This window comes from Coffea arabica, chromosome 2c, assembly GCF_036785885.1.
Source record: "Coffea arabica cultivar ET-39 chromosome 2c, Coffea Arabica ET-39 HiFi, whole genome shotgun sequence".
NCBI lineage: Eukaryota > Viridiplantae > Streptophyta > Magnoliopsida > Gentianales > Rubiaceae > Coffea > Coffea arabica.
Window position 1 is genome coordinate 71753831 of NC_092312.1, and position 20758 is coordinate 71774588.

Sequence of the window (20758 nt, forward strand, 5' to 3'; positions counted from 1 at the left end):
GTTTAATGTTTAAGGTGTGTATTCTGGGAGTTGGGGAGGATATAACATGTGTACTACTTTTGAATCTCCTTACTCAAGTTCTTAGTAAGCACCAAGCAAGATTCCGTGGATTACATCTTTGGTTTATTTTGATTTTCTTAATTCTTTATTCAATATCTGATTCAATAAATGAAGATGCGTAAAATTCTTGAGTAGTCTGGTTCCCTTTGAATGTTGAATGCCTTAATTCTTAATAATTAAGGGAGTATCTTGTAATTCATAAGAGATTAACTTATCTATATACCGTTTTATTTGATCTTTTAGGCCCCGACTTCATCTCTAGGGTTATGCCACAATGCCCCTAAAATCTATGCGCGATGAATAGACTCCTATAACCATGACATATTTGCTTCCTTGAACAAAATTTCTTTTCAAAAGAGAGGATATTTGTTTCCTGTAACCATGACATATTTGTATTTTTGGAGTTGGGGAGGATATAATATGTGTATTTCTTTTGAATTTTTTTTCCCTTTTTGTCCTCTTCCACCTCTATCCACATCCAACTGTCAGACGCAGAATTGATTCGAATCCTGTAAAAACTCTAAAAGTTCTTTCTTGGCCATTCAGCCAATCCTAATAGTTATAACATGTTTGCTTGGATATATTGAAATAATGTTTTACCAGATTCGCCAGTCTCTTATTTAGTCAGTACTGTAGTCAAGAATTGTAATTCCGAACATATAATCAAACCATAAAATGAAGAAGCAACAGATAACACAATCTAAATAAATCATCATCTGATGAAGAGTTGAACATGTTGAATTGTTGATGAGTAGGCAAAGAATGAGTCTCAGCTGTTAACAACTTTCCAATTGTTAAAATTTTCAATAAGCCAGTGAACCATTGACCTATGATTCGACTTATAAAATTTGTATAACATACAAGTCGATTATGAATTTATGTAATATTAATTTCTTTTCCTTTGACTTCAAAGAATTTGAAGCTGACTATATTATTTGGAGATCGATCACTAAGGGAATACGAATGAGTGTTGAATATGTCTCTATAGAAATCTAAGTTTAAGATAAAAATATCTGTCACTTTACGGATATTTTTTTTTAATCTTTTTTAAGTTGCAGATCGAATGTGTCTTAATCAGTAATTACTAGTAGAACTAAAGCTCAGTTTTCAAACTTAAAACCTTTTTGATGTCAACATAAATAGGCCATTGACATAAAAATTATAGGTGATAGAATGGTAATAATTTTAAGAAAACGTTATTGGCACTCTCATTTTCGTATAACCGTTCCCTTAACTGTTTAACTCTTGTGAAAGAATAAAAATGCCATTTTGTTTCATTTTAATTGCTCTGCAATTTCATAAAAAACTAGTCTAAACACCTGTGCTGTGCACAATAAGTTGTATTTTTGGAATAAATTATAATTGAGGAAGGAATTTAAAAAGAGTAAAAAATTTATGTAATTGCTCGTACCATTTAGGGCACATCAAAATATAGTTAAAAAATAAAATTTTGTAGCTATGGTTCAAAGTATGATAAAAACATCTCTATTATTTATAAACTATCACTTTTGATGGAAGTTGGATCCTGAAAAAAGTAGAAATGTATATCACAAATCGAGCAATACAAGGGTCCAATTAAATGTAATTGAATATCCTTTCCTTATACTATATAAGAATGAGTTTAGGGCAAAGATTTCAACCGCAAGAATGGAGCTATTTTGGGAATATGAGAGTATTTGAAGTGCAATTGTAGTATTGAATATGAATCATTATAGCTGATTTGGTTTTTTTTTTATAATTACTTAAATGTCCTCTCAGACATTTAAACCTATGGGTAAGTTTAATATGTGACAGTATTCGATATCCAATTAAATATTCGGTACAATTGAATTCAACTTGTGTTTTAGTGGAATTACATAAAAATCATTTTAATCATTTAATTGTATTAACATCTAAGTCTCTTAATTTCTTAAAGCCATTCTCAACAGTTATTTGCAAACTCATGATATATAGATGTTAAGATACAATTAATGCTGATTAGTAGAGAAGTTTGGTTTCTTGGCTGTAACCATAGTAACCCCCATCTATTCAAATTCATTTCATTTACCTATAACTTTGTTCCACTACAATCATGTAGTCTATTGAATTCAGATGTTGCTATATTAGTTACTACTCTTTCCTATTTTGCAACATCTTTCTCAATAGGTTTGTTTTCTTTAGCTAATTTACTTTTTTGGTTGTAAGAAATTTGTAATCTTGCAAGTTGTACGTGCAATACTTTTTTTAGTGTTTTAATTCAATTGCCCATGTTAGATAGGCTTAATAGGGAGGAGATCACATTTGTTAATTGTTATTTGTGGTTTAGAATAAATTTGTCATCATAAATTTTTTCATTGATAGATTGCATCTACTTCTTTTGTTGTTTTAACTATTAGTTACGGTAATTTTCAAATCATTTACTACTTTTTTGATGATTCCATTTAGGCAATTTTTCACTTCATTTGATTTGCCAATATGTTTAGCTATTTACTTAAAACTATTTGGCTACAAATCTAAAGTATGTACTTCATTACTTTTAATTGTTTTTTTGAATTGAGTGGATTAAGATGTTTTAGTACTTTTTTTGAGATAATTATTCATCTAGATTAGTGTGTTAGTTATTGTATATCTTTGCAACTAGCTCAAAAACTGATGTTTTGTGATTGTAACTCCTATCGAGAAGGAGATACTTTGCTATATGTCCTAAATCATACAATAAATCATAATTGATTGATTTGTCAATGTGGAGCTTTCATGATGATATGTCCTTGGAATCAATATAAATCCAAGAATTTGGCTTGCAAGAACCGAAATTCCACTAGCAATGATTTCTTCAAGTATGATAATTTTTCAAATCTCACTTAGATGACAAGATAATGAGGTAGATTGCCCTCATATCAAGATCAAATTCAAACTAAACGACAAAATTTAACATCCCTAAAATGTATGAGCAGATATAAGTAGATCTTTTATTCTATTATATTAGACGCAAAGTGATTAATCATATTTTATAATTATATTTTATTGCATATTATATTTTTTGACTCAATATGTAATTTATGATTTTTCTGTTTAATATCACATAATAAAATTGTCATACCTCAATTCTTATACTAGAAAATACTAAATAATAATTATTAACTATCTTTACTTATAGGTACTAAATTCCCGCGCATGGCGCGGGCTTTTTCCCTTAGTATAATTTGATAAATAAATGAAATACTTACAAACATTTTGCATTCGATTTGATAATCTTCTATGAAGGTGTGAACATTTTTCACACCAATCAACTCTAAGTACGAACACCAATATTGGGAGATTAATTATTTTTGTTGAATGTTATGGAGTTTGTATTATAAATGAGAAGGCACGATTTTTGCATGAATTAATGTGCTGGTCTGAACAATGAATTAATGTGGGAGGCTAGTAGTACTTTATTTTTTATTTAGTGATTTTATAATTTGGATTTCACGAATGGTACCATTCTTGATTTTTTAAATCCAGGACATTATTTCCTTTTTGTTTTCTATTTAATTTTACCCTTTTACTTAGGATTACTTAGTTAAAGGATAAAATATTATCATTTACTTTTTTACTTTTACTAAGTTTGGCAATGTTTTTTTTTATTTACCTTCCCACAAATAAAGTTCAAACTAAATTCCTATATAATCGGAGCCACTACTTTTTTAAATTAGAAAGGCATGGAAGCCACTTCTTACTTAAGAAAATATTATTTGCACTCCATTTTTTTATTATTTGCAATTCCACCATTTGTTTTATCATATAGTCTAATTAATGAAAATTATATGATCAAAATGATTATTGAAGTGTGAATAATAAAAATGGACTGTAAATAATCTTACTCATTTAAATTAATAAGAAAGCATGAACGGATGTTATATTTATTATCTTTTCTTATGGTCTTATAGAAGTTTTAATTGTTGTAGAATCATAAATAATGCAAGGTAATCCGAAACGTGATGGGTTGAAGTTCAAATAGAATAACATGCACATTAACCAACAATTTGAAATAAAATGATTTTAAAAAATAATCAACAATTTCAAATGTGAAAAGTAGATGTGGAAGTTGAGAGAAATATATTTTATAAATTAAATTAAATATGAAATACTAGAAAAATGGAATTGATAGTGAAAAGATGCGTAGAGGTTTGTTGCTAAAGATCCGTTCTCAAATTTATATAGATATAGATAGGTCCTTTTTAAATTCAATGAATTGAGAGAAGCAATTTTATCTAAAATATAAATGTCAAACAAAGTCAAAGGGAATGCAATTGATGAATAAGGTGGTGTCATCAATAAACCCCTTTACTTTTTACCCTTGCACATTCGCTAAGAAAAGTACCATACTTGCCTTATTGTGTGCCCAGTGAAAGGTTCGACCCTGAAACTTGTGAATCATTCCGACCCAGTAACCCAGACCCGCATAAAGTCCCGTCATGAAAATGAACTATTCCTAGAACCCTTCTTCAACCCCTCCATTTTCATCACAAAACCCCACTGTGCTGAAATTTTCTTCTTGGTTTGAGACAATGAATTCTCTCAGTTCTAAACTCGTCAAACTCTTAAGAATCTCTCCCAGTATAAAACCTGCATCTCCATTTGGTAAAGTTTCTCACCTTTTACATACACGCCCGCTTCTACTCAGTGTTTCACACATGCATGACTGTGCATTTCTTGACGTGTCAGGATACTGCTTCCCAAATCAAATAGTTTTCATCTCTTTGGATGTTTTTCCGATTATTTTTAATGGGTTGAGTTCAAAAAAAGTATCTTGGTTACTCTATTTTGCATTTTGGTTCGTGTGTGTTCTCTGAGGAGTTTTTGCAAACAGTTGGTGCGGCTTTGCTAGGTATTCCTTAATGTTTATGCACTTTTCTGGTGCATTGAATTCATTATCTGTTTTTTGTGGTGAAATGTAGCACTGGGTATGCAAGGAAATTTAAAGCTGTGTTACTCATCTGGGCCGTTTGATAATGATCACGACAAGGAGGATAACAGTGATCATGATTTAGAGATTGAGGATGATGATTTTCATCCTGAAAAGCCTGAGCTACAACTTCAGGGTGTGGATCCGAAAAGGGGATGGAATTATCGGGGTGTCCACAAGGTACATGCTGTTTGAAATGAGAAGAGTTTTTTTTTTTATAACTGTACGAACTGGTTGATTGTGAATTATATTTGGTTTGGAATAGTTTGGAACTTTAGATGTCATGTCAACTTTAATTACTGCTTTCTATGTCAGGCATATCTATGTGGCAAAGTTGGGCAAGCCCCGGTTCAGAAGATCTTGAGAAATGGGCGAACTGTAACAATCTTTACAGTTGGAACTGGGGGTCTGTACGATCAGAGAATTTCAGAAGCTCAAGACTTGCCAAAACCAGCTCAGTGGCATCGTATTGCAGTTCATAATGAAATGCTGGGGGCTTACGCAGTTCAACAGCTTGCAAAAAAGTATGGATCAATCGTTTTGATGTACTAGATACTGAATTTTTTGTGTCTATCTAATCATAGAACCTATACAGCTCTTCGGTGTATGTTGAGGGTGAAATTGAAACCAGAGTCTACAACGACAGTATCAATGGTGCAGTTAAGAACATTCCAGAAATTTGTGTGCGCCGTGATGGTATGCCATTTATGTTCTTTCAATATCATAAGAAGCAGGAATATACCCATTCTCAAACAGGGCAACAAATTGTAGCTTGCAAGAGAGGGCATTGTTTCATTTTGTTTGCCATCAATAATGATGCAATTTCCCGGCCTTTCATGATGAGCCACAGTATTTTGGTGTCTGCAATCAACAATTTGCCAGATGTGCTTAAAAATTCAATAAAGAAACCGGTTAAAAAAGCGTGCTAAATAATGGAAATTTTGAAGGTTTATCTGTTCTCATGGTTCCCATTTCTTCAAGTGAAAAATGTGAGCTGAAGAAACCCATACCTAGATTACCACATTTTCCACTGAGCAAGAAATCTTAGAGCTACTCTTACTACTCAAATCACGGGTATTCAGTCAGTAGGCATCATTCCTTCCCATGCCAGCATTAGAATAAACTGAACTGAAATTGAATGGTCAATATCCATGCTGGGAGCTCTTCAGTTATTTTTGAACTGACGGAATACGTTTTCATATGTCTGTAATTTCACCTATGCAAGTGTAAAAATGCTTCTCATAAATAAATTGTTGATCTGTCTAATTGCTTCACGAATTTTGAGAACAGAATTTACTTATTATAGGACGTCATCCTTGATTTAAAGCTTTGTCTGCTTTTGGAGTTTCATTGAATTTTTTTTTTTTTTTTGCAACAAAACAATTATGTTTTGCCCTCTTTTTTGACTTTTGATTGGTATCCCTATTTCAGGCAGACATTTTTTTCTGTGTTCCACTAGATATGCTTTACTGCTTGAGTTCATAGTCAGTAACTAATAATTTATACGATGTTACTAACATGTAACTGTTTCTCAATCGCTAAAAATGCTCATTCTGTTCTTATCGTTTATTCATTTCCATTTGCTGTAATGTCACATCATGATACAGAGGTTTTATTTGTACACTGCCAAACATGCACTAGTTTTGTGTTCAGTGGCTGATGCAAAATCATGTTTAGGGGATAGAGAACTCTTGGGTACTTAACTTTCTAAATGTCTTCTAGCACAAGGAATGGTAGGGGAAGGAGCGTAAAAAGTTATGTTCCCATTTCGGGGGAAGGAGCGTAAAAAGTTATGTTTCCATTTCGAGTTTTACCCTTTTCTTGTCCAAGAGGCTTAAACTCCTTTAAGTACCCTCTATGTGTCCTACCCTTGAAGTTTTGTGGTATGGGTAAACATCCTTTATATGGTTAGGAAAGAATTACTAAAAGAAGCATGTGATTTAAAATTATTATTAATGTCACAAGTAGGATGAAAAAGACCCTTCACTTGTTTTGATTTTCGCCCAATTTACATCCAACTTGGACTTTTGTCTTGGTTTATCAACCATTTGCTGATGTAATTTTGCCATGCTTGCAAAGACCAAGGACAACTACCTGATAGGCTCAAAAATGAGAGAACCAATATCTTAGAATTGCTCATTCAGGCGGTGGGATCAATATGGTAACCTTAAATGAACTATTACCATCCACAACTCTAAACACAAAATAAACATCTACAACTCTTAATGCTGAATTTTAAATGGTAATTTGTAATTCAGAGACCAAAATTTGATCTACTTAAGAATGTATATGATACATTAAAATATTATTGCTATAACATGACCCACAGTTTTGTAAGCTAACATCTGTGGTACCTGCATGGTGTAGGCCGAAGAACCTGGGTTGCCGTGTATTTGCCAGTTTAGCAACATTTCTCTTATTACTCGTCTCTGGCTTTAACAACTTTTCATGCAATGAAAGTACCACTTGACTTAGTGCTGAACTCAGCAAGCCAAGTCAAGCATAACTTTCCTGGTTAGTTAGTGGCTTGGTTGGTTGGTTTGCAGTTTTGAGCCGCACTTTTTGATATTGAGAGTTGCATAAGGATCTCGTTAAGTTGGATCCTGGCCATTACTTGAAGCTGTATGTATGCTGCAAAAATTATCTCCTGTCTCTCTATGTTCTTCCAATTTGAAGGAATGTCACAAGATTTTAAACTTTTATCATTTGTTGAATAATAATGAGTGTGCTTTCTCTTACATATGTAACAATTCAACGTTTTGCCTGTTCGCCACAGAAACAGAAGGCAAAGGGCGCACTCTGCATTGGACTCATGGTTTTTGGCCATATGATAGATAATAGACCACAAATGTGGAGTACTGGTAATTTGAAAGGGTTTAAACATGCTTTTATCTTCTCTTGCAGGAAGGGTTCGGCTAATAAAACCAGGAGAGGGTATCAGCAATATTTCTTTTGAAGAGCTCCGTAAGTGACACTGTACTTTTCGGATATTGGTCAGCTACGATGGTGATGCCTGATGTTACCCATCCCTATAGCTGCTGCTACTGTTACCCACTCAAAACTTCTTATTACTGGTCAATCTGTTGCTATTTCAACAATTACTGAGTTGGCCAGGGCAAAAATGAATTTCAAATCTTTGTATGTGATTGAATCCAATTTGGAAATGCATGCTCTGCCAAAGGTTTACTTTAATATCTATGACGTACTTTGTTTTGGATATGTTCTTTACATCCCTGTAGTTTGAAACTAGGTTGATTCTCTAACTTTGGTTCTAACACGCCTAATACTGCCATATGTTGCTGGCAGGTGAAGGGTTGCTGTAGTCATGTCCAATTCCATTTTGGACAAACATGGTTCGGAAAAATGGGGAAGTTGACAAGTCTTAACTACTGCAAGAATCTATATTATTCCTACCTCAATGATTTGCTGCCAGATTATGCATTAAGGTCTAACTGGCTTGCGTAGCTTTCGCAAACTCATGGTATTGGGAATAGTTTGCAACTTCCAATCTGGCGACTATAGGTGCTTTAGAGTTTATTTGTTTTATGGCTTGAATATTATCCAGAATCATGAAATGTCAATTGATATATTTCTTTTGCTGGCAAAGAAGTTAATATCATGTTTTTGCTTTGCGTGGGTTTCTAAAACTTTCAGTTCTGGATTAGAATTGGACGTCTAGGACGGATGCCTGAATACATATTTTGTTACCTAAGATTCTTGGATTAACATATATCTTGAAGATAATGCAGCAGGATTGATGGCCAAACTTATGCCAAAGGAAGATGGATCATTACATAGCCTTCCACTTGATCTTTATGTAAACATTTGTTATTGTGGCATTAGCCCTATCCCCCTTTGACTTAAGACGACCAAATCATACATTTATTTATGTACTCCAGGAAACCCACCCCTTCGACATCAAAGAATATGGGAAGAACAGGGCATTTTGAAGGGTTGGCAAAGGACTCCCTAAACTGTGTCTGCACTAAAAAATAAAAAGCCGAACTGCTTGTCCAGGCTCGGGTGTGCGACTCTTTCTTCCTCGAAAATCTGCTGAAATTCCTATAAGAAAAAAAGAAAGAAGAGAAAACAACCTGCTGAAAAAGAATCAGTAAAATCTTCAAATCATCTTCTGTTTTTGTAGAAGCCCAAGTGTTAGAACTGCCTACTTAGGTTCCACACGGCATACATTCCTCTAATCAGTTCTCTAATAATCTCAGGCTCCGTTGACAGATATAAATCTCTTTAAATATCTAGAACCTAAATTCCGCGTTGCAGGATGAATTACCACAGCCAAGAAGTCATCATGGTCAAACATATGACAAGCACATTATTTTGAGAGTGGAAAGTAGGATTAGTGAAAAGAAACAAAGGCAGAACAGATGTGTTGCATGTCACCCTTGCCATGTGTCTCAGGCTTAGATACTGCAACTTAGACCATTTTTGACACCAAGAATGATGATTGCAACTCAGCAAACAGATTTCAAGAAAAGCGATTTTTTTTTTTTTTTTTTTTGTTGTTGCTTGACGAAAAAGATTAAAATAAAAATGATGTTTGAATGTTGTCATAGCCAAAGGAAGGCATCATCATGGTGATGACACATTGGTCAGTGGAAAATAGTAATGTGTAGAGGTATGACAATAGCGTGAATAGATTTTATTCAGTTGGCCAATCATATCTCGACAGGCTATGACAAACATTAGCAAACTTTTGTAACTTATAATTTTGTCTCTCTGCTCGTATATGAAGTTCTAACATTTTGTATAATTTTTTGAGAGCTCAGTACTGCTAGTGCAGGGTTTCCCTTATCAGGCAAAATGGTCCCTCAAGAACCCTGAATTAAAATACGAACATTGTAGTAGTGCAGGGTTTTGTAGGGTTATTGTAGTGTTAAGCCGTTAACGAGCGTCTGAATAATTGAATAAAAGCTCCTGCTGGTGATGAACTTGGTCAGCACTTACGTAAGAAACTATTAGAAACAATTTCCGGGTGTAGAGAATGTGGTGCAAGTCATTTTTTAGCTGTATACAGCTTATGAGTGAATTGATAAAGTTTGATTAGGCAGGCAAATTGAGGATTTCCAACTATTTGTTGATGTTGCAGCTGATTTTTTCTGTCGATTTTGAGTAAGAGATTTTATCTTTGAAGCTGTTAATTGAACTCCTATTATATAACAACAGAACATGGCCAGCTGCCCAAGCTGGTTAAGGTTATACTGAACATGGTCCCAGAATTCTAGGGTTACTGAGCTTACTAGGGTCTGTGTTCGAAAGGTGTGTTTTTTAGGTATTTGTATAAAGTTTTTTTACTGCAACTTACTGTAAAAGCGATAGAAAATTTTTGTGTATTTGAAAATTAGAAAAACAATTTTTCTTTTTTTCTTTTCCTTTTCTTCTTTCCTTTCTTCTTCCTCTATCCCTCTTCCCTCCTTCCTCCCTTCCTACTGCCACCACCCCACTCTCCTCGCCGGCACCAACAACTCTTTTTTTCCTCCCTCTCTCTCTCTCCTTCCCTCCCTGCCTCCCTCTTCCTCCTCTCCTCTGCTCCTCCCAGAACCTTCTCCGCAACCAGCAGGGGGAGAAGGATTTGGTCAAACCTGATCACATGACCAGCAGGGAAGGAAGAGGGGAAAGGAGGGAGGATGAGAAGGAGGAGGAGGGAGAGAAAGAGGGAGGAAGGAAAGAACGAAAGGCAAAAGACAAAAAAAAATTGGCGTTGGTGGAGGTGGTGGTAGACTGAGGTATAAGAAGGAAGAAGAAGAAAGAAGGGAAAAATTTGTTTGTTTATTTGGGTATTTGAGGTGTGTATTTAAAAAATTTTGGGGAGTTTTTGATATCACTATAAGTATAGTTGTAGAAGAAAAATTGGATAAAAAACATGGGTTCCAAACAGACCCTATAATATGTCATTGGCATTCATGCACAGTGGCCTTTCCGCAAACTCACTTCCTTTACAGGCTTGACGATTGGCCTTTTATTTAGTTGTTACCTACCAATAAAAGAAAGCAAACGTGGAGAGGAGATAAGTTACTAAATTGTTTGGAGATTTCCCATTTCCATTTCTAAACCCAATATGAATCCAATGGCAATTTGAAAACACCAACCATATAAAGAAAGGTGGAATTTAAATGGTTAATGATTGTTTTGGGAATTCTGTTCTCTTGTTGGGCCATTTGGGAGGACCTGATTTGTTAGAAGGCAGTAAATAATGGAAAAGTACTTAAAAGTGTCCCAGTATCTGGAGAAAATTACTCATTGAGTCCAAGTGACAGAAATAGCTAATCAGATTCAATAAGCATGGAGATCAGCTTAACTGATGGCTGAACTATAATTCTGTATGGTTTTTGTCTAATAGATGGTCATCCGTTAACACACTTAAATTTCACCTAATCTATTATGTTTATCCACATATAAAGAATTATTAATTATGTTTGTTTGGATAGAGTATTATTTGGAATAATCGCTGTATCATTTTTTGTGATGTGACGTATGTGAGATAAAAAGATGGTTGGAAATATAAAAAGGTAGGTTAGAAATGTGTTTGTGATGCAAACAAAATATTATTTGGAATAATATGATATCCAAACAAAGCTATTTCAAAAATCTAATATCTGAAATATATTTTAACAAGCTCTCAGTGAATTCACGTTAGACATACCCTACCTTTACATATGATTTAAAAATTAATTAAAGATATTGATACGTATCTTGCCATGGAAGTTGAGACAAGATATTTTTGTTGAAATGGATTGGATATCAGGATGATAAGGCATTAATTTATTTTTTTAACCCAATTAGGATGATAAGGCAATCCTTTATTTTTTTTTAACCCCTTTTGTCATTTCTTCGAAAGGGGAGGAGTGGGAAAGAAGGTGGAAGGAAAAAGGGGGACCATGATAACCAAAACCCTCGTTGTAAGTCTAGAAAGAAAAGACATTTTTAACTACGTACCACATCAATCCTATATATGCAGAAGTTCAAGTTTGTGCTTCTTTCACTCTTATGGCAAATAAGATTTTTTGTTTTTTCCGCTTTTGGAAAGATAGATTAAGTAGTGCGAAGAATTGGTTGTCTTGGTAATAAATTTTTTTATTAAATATTGGACTTTATCAATTGACATGAGAAAAAAAAATAATTTATTGCCCCCTTACTATTTGGAAAGTTCGTTTAATCAAAGGCAAAATTTGACTACTTGAGTTATTATTATTTCATCTTAAACCCATACATTTTTTGTATCTTATAACTTGTATGAGAGAAAAGAAAAGAAAAGAAAAAACTTTGTATGGGGTGGATTTAGAATGAAAGGATACGAATCTACCTTCTCATCATATCAATTGGTTTCACGAACATCAAACTAACTTTCAGTCATCCATAAATTTTCTGGTTTAAAATATTTCGGTACCTGGTATATAGCATGAGGTAGGGTAGGCCATAATACGTCCCTCTCCATGGTTCGCCTATAAATAGCTGCAACAATATAGTAATCCTTGCTCCATTGGTAATCTAATAATCAGTAGCATCACCATCAATCACTGTTACTTTTACCATGCTGGTTCTGATTCTTTTTTCACTTGTTTCATCAACTTCCCATGCATCATTACTCAGTAATGCATGCCCAAAATGTGGCAATTTGGATGTTCCCTATCCCCTTAGCACCCGTGAAACCTGTGGACTCTCCAACTATAAGGTCTACTGCAAGAATGGCAGCCTAGAATTCTTATCAGCTGAAGGGCTCTACTACCAAATCCTCAGTATTAATCAGCTTGAAAATAGGCTAATCATCAGCCCTCCCCTTATTCAAAAACGCACTTGCCGATCTTCTGATCTTTCTTTAGGTGGCCTAAGGATAGATGATAACTCTCCTTTCAATATTTCTTCAAGAAACACCGTGATGCTGTTTAACTGTTCTGATGACATTCTTCTGTCACCACTAAATTGTTCTGTAACAAGCCCTTGCAGGCTGTTTGAAGGCAAGGTTGAGGAGGGAAAGGGATGTCGAAACACGCTTTGCTGCTCTTACCTCAAAGATTCATCCATGAATTCACATAGAATAAGAATCAGAGTTGGAGGATGCAGCGCTTATACCTCTGTAGTTGATCTAAAATCCTCCACTGTTGATGATTGGCTGTTTGGCATTGAGTTGCAATGGCTACCTCCAACTGAGACTCTCCTCCGGTTGGGAGTGTAAAAGTGATGTATCGTTCGAATGGCACACAAATTTCCAAGGGATGCATCCTGGGGATGTTGTATTGTGCCGTGATAGCTGCTGCAATGGTTGTCCCTTTTCATATATATATATGAAAATCAGTAACAGTGGCTGTTCACACTTGATAGTGTTCACATATTGCAGTAGCAACATGACCATGATTGTCTACTATGCCTGCTCAACTCCCTTCTTTTTATGTTATTCCACAATTATTAGGCTTGTTCTTGTTTGCTGTAGATTATGCAAATGTGTTATTGTCAGAAGTGGTCATTGAGAATAATTCAAGTAAGCTAAAGCTTGTATTTGGTAGATTTTAGCCCCTTTGTTACTTAACTAAACAAAATTTAAGATTTTCGTGTATATCACTCTTTATCAAATAATCTTGCTGCAGGTATCAATTGAAGCTAAGTGCGTTGGATCAAAAATAAAATAAATAAATTTATGTGCTCGAGTACAGTGACTAATATGTTTAGAAAAGTGGGATAAGGCACTGAATAAATTTTTTTTTTACGACAATAATTGGTTAGATTTTTAATTTATTGTAGGCCGGTCCTTATTAGCTAATTCGCTATTGCAAAGCTAATCCTAAGCTCTACCTTCCGAATGTGCACTTCAGCCCCTTTTGGTGGGTCTAGCAAGAAGCTGTACCTTGGGGCTATAAGCTGATCGCGTCTGATTTAAAGATTAATCTTTCCTACACTGTCAGTATTTGATAAATGATAACTATACAAAATTTGAATTTAAAATTCATTTTTTGCACATATGTCATGAATCCAATGATATTAATATATATACTGTCAGTCATCAGTCAGTGTATATATGATTTATTTTTTAAAAAAAATAAAATGGATTGTTTCTAACGTTGATGATGTATGTACACTAGGGGTCTTTGATTCATGATAACTATTCCTGATAAATTTGAATGTTTAGGTTTTTTACACCATATGATGATATGAATTAATTGGATTGTTGAGAGCAGAGCGAGTGGCTTACGTAGTTATGCACGTTGGTGTGAGGCGCACTGGTTGAATGTTGATGCACATCAATTAACTCTACTTTGCACTTCTGAATTTGTATTAATTTTCAATACTTCACGCTCTAAATTCTCAAGTTTGTCCTATTTAAATTCAATTAATAGCAAAATTAGACAAATTAACAGAATAGATGAGCATATAAATTAATAATGACAATATGCTGAAAGTGGTTGAGAGGTGCAAAGGAATCGCAACCTAAACAAAATGATAAAATATCATTGTTTTGCATCATTTTTATCTCGTTTGTTTTGCTAACAGTATTAGTTATTAAATGGGACAAGTTTATTCTAGTTGCGATCCTTTGCTCCTTTTCGCACTTTTATAGCACATTGTCATTGATTTCCTTTTATTCCATCAATTTTGCTAAAGTTTATATTGATTGGATTTAAATGGGGCAAATTTGAGATTTAGGGTAAAAAGTGTCCACAATTAAGAGTTTAAGGTGCAAAGTATTCAAAATTAAAGTTTAGAGAGTAAAGTAAAAGAGTTGTACAAATTCGGGCGTACAAAGCGAGTTAGCCCATTCTAATCAATTAGGTTACACGGTCAGGATTGTCTAGGTCAAATTGAAGGGTATTTGATCCACGATAAGTAATTTTCATTTTAATTTGAACTTTAGATTTTACACGTGTAGATTACATTCACTTCCGCTAGTATGTATACTGTCAATGTTGAAAGATTAATTCAAAACATAATTAACAAAAAAGGATTAATCTTTCATACACTATTAGTTTATACAATGATGAACTAGATACATACCATATCATCTCAATTTGAATTTGAACATGAACACTAATTTTGGCATATATGGTATGTATTTAAACCTGCTAGTGTATATATGGTCAGAGCATAAAAAATTTATCCAACAAAAAGGAACACCTTTATTAAAAAAAAATGATTAATATTATATATATACTGACAGTATGTATACTAGAGGTATGGATACATACAACCTAACTCTAAATTGAATTTGAACTTTAATATATATATAACATGCATCAATATATGATCAATATTCGCTAGTGCATACATTCTCATTGTATATATACAAGATTAATCCAACATGTTAAACTCTGGTGAGTTATCAGCAATAAGCATATTTTGCTACTCATCATTATGATATCATATCACACTAGATTGAAATTTTCATTTTTTTGACTACTTCTCACGTTAGTTGTAGGAGTTAAAAACTCTAATCTCTAGACATCCAAGGTCCAACCACCAGGCTACCCGCGGTATCATCCAAGATTGATGAACTGATGAAAAGGTTTGCATTACAAAGTTTGAAAATCAATTCCAAAAAGCTTCTCTTTACGAAATTCAAAACTTGCTAACTCCTATTATAGCTTTAATATCATCTTCCAATTTTAAGAACTGGGATGCAATTCCTCGAGAGCATAATTTTAAGATTTTCATAATTAGCCAAAGCAAGATGGAGATGACACAATAGAAGACTAGAAAATATGAATTAATCTCTAGGGTAGGGGTAGGGGTAGGGCTACTGTACCAACCATAACGTCCATTATTAGTTACATGGAGCTGGCCAAACATATTTTTGACAGCATAAACAAACGTTAGGAAACTTTCCTTCTGGTGGATCGCAAGTTTCCAACTTTTATTTAAAATAAAAACAAAAGAAAGAAAAAGTTCTTGGGGTTTTTGGTGAATATTCCCTCACAACTAGGCAACATGATGGTTTCTACAGAAACTTCCGCAAAGTGGACAAAACAACTGGGATTTTTGCAGGTGTATTATATTGTTGGAATCTGCCATCCGTCTGATTAATTTAAGTAAGCATAAAGTTTTCATATTGGAAGGTGGATGAATGCATTGTCCTGGACGGAGTAAGCCATGCCTTATAAACTTCAGATAATGCAAAAAAAAAAAAGAAATCCACTTATTGATGCCTTGTAAACTTCAGAGAATGCAATCAACACGTTGCTATTTGAAACTCTATATACTTTCTTTTGGGCTTTGACAGTTGGCTTATTTTCATTGGCTAATTGCCAATAATGAGAGTAAGAGAATTTTTTTTAAAAAAAAAATATTATAACACTTTTTTTATGTGATGCATATAAAATAAAAGGATAGTAGAAAAATATATTGATGGTACAAGCAAACAAATATTTATAAATGATCAACCACCCAAATTTGGTTAACGTGGCAATTCAAGAGCACCGATTTTAGAAAGGAAAAGAGGCATTCTAAAAGGTGACCTACTACTCTGGGAGTCCTGTATCTCATCGTGGCAGTTGGGGTGCGATGATTTGGTAGAAGGGAAAAACAATTGAAAAGGTGCTAAAAGTGTCTAGTACTATCTAAAGAATTTCTAATAGCTTGCCACTAATGTTGAATCACGACGTTTCTATGGCCGCATATAGTAGTATTTTCGGATGATAATGCACCCATTAATACACTTTTGCACCAACTCGCTTCTTTTTGAGGCTTAGTCGAAGGGACGGGATTGGGGCTCATGAGTTCCCTTTTACTCCGTTTTTAGAGTCAAATAGTCATTTCAAATATCCATTCATTCCATAGGGGTACGTAGGGGTAATTTCATATGGATATGATGATAGGGATATTTTCATCCCCGGCCTAACAAAATAATTTCGGATATTGCTCCTCCGGAAATGGTCGAGGCAACTGCACCTAGGGAAGTTATCGTTATGGCCAAAAATTTGTTTGTGATGCATTTGAAGTCATTCAAATTACGCACTCTATTGAGGATATCCTTTCTTCTTGTACACACCAAAATTTTATTTTATTTTATTTGGTTTTATTTTTATTTTTTTATTTAACCAAAGTTCGCAAAATGATAGTTAGCTATTTTTATTGAATTAGGTTCATCTTCTTTTAAAAATAATAAACAAAACAAACATTTTTTTGCATTAAATTTTCGAAAAAAGAAAATTCTCACAAAAATTTGTTTTTAATCTTTTCAAATTTAATTTCTTCAAAATAAATGCAAATTTTCAAAGCAATCTCAAATAGGAATTTAACATTTTTGTTTACCCTAAATTGGCTTTGCAAAGAAAAACAAAATAAAAAATAATAAGAAAATAGGTGGAATACATGCAAAATAGTTAAGTGGAATGCATGCAAATGAGGCATGTGGTTTTGGCTTTTTACACACCACAATATATAGGGGCTAGGTGGCAATGACATGTGGGGGTTGGAGGAAAAATCTGGAAACAAGAAAGAAAAGAGAGAGGGAGCTTCCGGGGGGGGGGGGGGGGGAAGGGATCTGGAAAAAAAGGATGAAACAAGGAAGAGAGTTCGGGCAAAGAGAGGAGAAAAAGGGGGGAACGAAAGAGAGAAAGAAAGAAAGGGAGGAGGAGAGGAAGAAAAGGAAAAAAAGGAAGGGAAAAAGGGAGAACCTGGGGAAATCTAGGGAAGATTAGAAAGGAAAACAGCAAAATAAACGAAAGGCAAAAGAAAGGCAAAAGAGAGGATAGAAGGAAGAGAGCATTTTGCAGAAATTTTTTCTTAGGATCAGGCTGATCGACCATCCTCTTTCCTGATCAATTTCCGACTTGATTTCTAGGTTTTTTGGGCGAGTTCTTTTTTTCTGCACCATCTCTGGATACCCATGAACAACTTTTGTTAGAAATCGATCAGTAAAAACGTTTTCAACCCTCTCAAATTGCAGCTCAAAATAACAAGATCATCAATGCTGAAATTTCTGCAACAAGGGTTTTGATTTTCAGATTTTAGCTTTGAATCTCACTTTCCTTGGATTTCGTGCGTTTATTTTGCATCTTCAAGCATCAAAAGTTAATCTTAAACCTTCCCTTGCTTGGTGCAATCCACATGCAAAAGAGTTGAACCCATTAAACAAGGTCCCTGTCAGATTATTTCTTCATGAGTTTTCTTTGCACTTGCCTTATGCGTGTTATTGGGTCTGATGCATGTTATTAAAGAGATGAAAACGCTGGAAAGTTGATGTAAAGGTCATCAGTGTTGTTCTTATTTATCTCTAACACGTTCTATAGTTCATGATCTGAGTCACGTTTTCAAGGTTTTGTAAATGAAAGTTTTCTGTTTCTTTTTCTATTTGCAAACCCGAGAAGGAAAGTAAGAGAGGGGGGAGGTCTTAAGCCATTAATTTCGTGTTGTTACATTGTTGGGTTGAAGTTCCTATGTTAGTTGATGAATCAATGGATTTTGTTTGAACTTGCGGCTGATTTTCTTGTGATTGAATAAGGGTAGCCGGAATGGATTTTGTTTGAACTTGCGGCTGATTTTCTTGTGATTGAATAAGGGTAGCCGGAAAACAGGAATGTTGCAGAAGAAAGAGTAATGGTTGCGAAGAAATGCATGAACGATTTTGAAAATTCCACTTCAGCCCCTCAAGTTCCCCATAATGCTACTATGGCCCAAAAATATGAAAAAATAATCAATTTTACGCTTTTAAATTCAATCATTTTTTAATATATTAACCATGTTTTGGACAAGTTCATTTTCCGGTTTTAGAAGGTAATTAGAGCTTAATTAATTTTTTGAGCTTTATTTTGCTTTGATTTTGACCCTTAATAGTTGTGATAATTATGATTTGACCTCAAAACTTTCTCAATTGTTTACAATTTAGTACTTGTTTGTTTGATTTCTCAATAGAAGTTGCTTTTTTTTTAATTATTCATTATATTCCATTTGAATGCCTAAATTGATAGATCTCATATTTATTTTCATTTCCTTGTGATTTATTTGTTAATTAAATTTGTGTCTTGATCATTTTTTGTTTATTTTGGAGTTAAATAAGGCAAATCCACCTCCTCAATTAGCTACTAGTTTAAGAGAGGTATCTTCTTGTGTTATTTTAAATCACATTATGTGCCTTTATGTGTTTTTATGTGTGTAATTGCATATTTTTTGAGTGATTTTCCTTTTAGTTATTCGTTTTATTTGTTTTAAGTTTCATATATTTACTTTAATTTTGATGATTATTTGATAGGCATTTAAATGCCAACTTGTAATAGATAGGGGTTTCAGACATGTATTTAGATATGTTATGTTATAGATAGGTTTTAATTCTTACCAAAAGTATAATTAGTTAGATAAATGTAATAGTTAGGTTTATTATTTTATCTTTTCCCCCCTTAGATTGTAGTTAGGGCCCCGAATGTAATAGTTAGGAATCTATTTGCTTTTATTTGCTTGCATGTTTGTGTGTTTACTCGCTTTCTTAGAGTCTTTGCATCTAGATATCATGCTTATGTACTATGTGTTCTATGTGTTTACTTGCTTTATCATGTTTTATATGATTTATTTATTTATTTATAATAAATGCACGACGTCACCATACTAGTTCAATGCTAGTTGTGGCCTTTCTCTCCGACTTCTCACTAGTCCAACGCTAGTGAGAACTTATAGACATGGGCTAGTCCAATACTAGACACTTAGAGACCGTCCACGCGCTAAATCATATTTACGTGACAATCACTACATTTCATGCATATTTTCTACTTTTTAGGATCTTTACCATTTGCATGATATTTCCTCTATATGTATATTCCCTATCCCTATGTGTGAAACATAACATTTAGACTTGTATTCCATTTAAGGAAAATTAGAAATAGGTTAGTGCATTTGCTTGATTAAATAGGAAAGTCATCCTTCAAATATTGGATATGGACGAGTATGGCCTCTTAGCCTTAGTACGCTCGTATCTCCTCTATAAAAAAAAAGGAAAATCTAGTCACGAATTTAGTCCCCCGTACCCGTCATGTTGCATCCCTCTCTTAGGTCACATATACTTATCTTATATATTATAATTCTTCTTTTCTTCGAATCTCACTTTGCATGCTCGTGATATTTTCTTAGGGTCATTTTGGGGCATTACAATTAATGTGATTTGCACCAATTAAATTTTGAAGAGACATTCCGACCCTTTGGATATTCATTAGGTCTAGACTTGCATCCATATAGTAACATCCAAATGTGATAAGTTTTATACGTTAAATTAAGAAAATTTTCGACTAAATCACGCAACTAGCTTTGGTTAGATTGAAAGGGTGTCTTGGATTTTATCCTTGCCTTCCTTTTTTTCAGGCGTGACTCACGAACCCTTTTTTCTTGCTTTTCGAAGACTTGGAGTGGTCTAAAAAAGGGTTTTCTATATTTTTTATTTAAAAATACATTTTTGGGTGACTTGGTACACCTTAACTCAATACCAAATGTCGATTCCTATTTTTTCTTTAAAACCCTTTTTAAACTATTATTTTGGATCCAAATCGTCCCATTTTTTAAGTCCCATTTTAGACCCTTTTTATTTATTTTTTTTAAAAAATCAAAAGCTCATTTTCACTCAAAATTAATCAAAAATTCATTTTTTATAACCCGTAATTTTATTTTTCAAAAAATGGGGCGCGACACTTCTATTGGGGCCTTTGATTGATGATATTAGAATGGTTTTTTATCAGATCATCACTCCATTGATATAAATTGGGTTCTTAGAAGATGCAAATAAAGTTACCCATGAATTCACTCTTTTATGTCAAATCTTCTGACTATATTCAATCCCTCTGGAATTCT

General features: G+C 33.8%; 2 protein-coding genes across 2 annotated transcripts; both read left to right on the forward strand.

Annotated features, from left to right (window-relative positions):
* Nucleotides 1–4458: 4458 nt before the first annotated feature.
* Nucleotides 4459–8455, forward strand: LOC113727752 (single-stranded DNA-binding protein, mitochondrial-like). Its single transcript, XM_027252079.2, has 6 exons — nt 4459–4662; nt 4980–5167; nt 5303–5511; nt 5583–5683; nt 7892–7951; nt 8294–8455. Exons 1-6 carry the CDS (start codon nt 4590–4592, stop codon nt 8308–8310), a joined length of 648 nt encoding a protein of 215 aa, XP_027107880.1. The 5' UTR covers nt 4459–4589; the 3' UTR covers nt 8311–8455.
* A 4050-nt stretch (nt 8456–12505) lies between these two features.
* LOC113724635 (wall-associated receptor kinase-like 20) lies at nt 12506–13472 on the forward strand. The gene has a single exon (XM_027247518.2). The coding sequence runs from the start codon at nt 12534–12536 to the stop codon at nt 13173–13175; it is 642 nt and encodes a 213-aa protein (XP_027103319.1). The 5' UTR covers nt 12506–12533; the 3' UTR covers nt 13176–13472.
* The last annotated feature ends 7286 nt before the right edge of the window (nt 13473–20758 follow it).

Excerpts from the sequence above, each read along its gene's own strand:
- LOC113724635 (XM_027247518.2), top strand. The coding sequence starts at position 12,534 with ATGCTGGTTCTGATTCTTTTTTCACTTGTTTCATCAACTTCCCATGCA.
- LOC113727752 (XM_027252079.2), top strand. The coding sequence starts at position 4,590 with ATGAATTCTCTCAGTTCTAAACTCGTCAAACTCTTAAGAATCTCTCCC. Across the intron at positions 4,663-4,979 it reads AAAACCTGCATCTCCATTTG|CACTGGGTATGCAAGGAAAT; the intron begins GTAAAGTTTCTC and ends GGTGAAATGTAG. Across the intron at positions 5,168-5,302 it reads ATTATCGGGGTGTCCACAAG|GCATATCTATGTGGCAAAGT; the intron begins GTACATGCTGTT and ends TTTCTATGTCAG.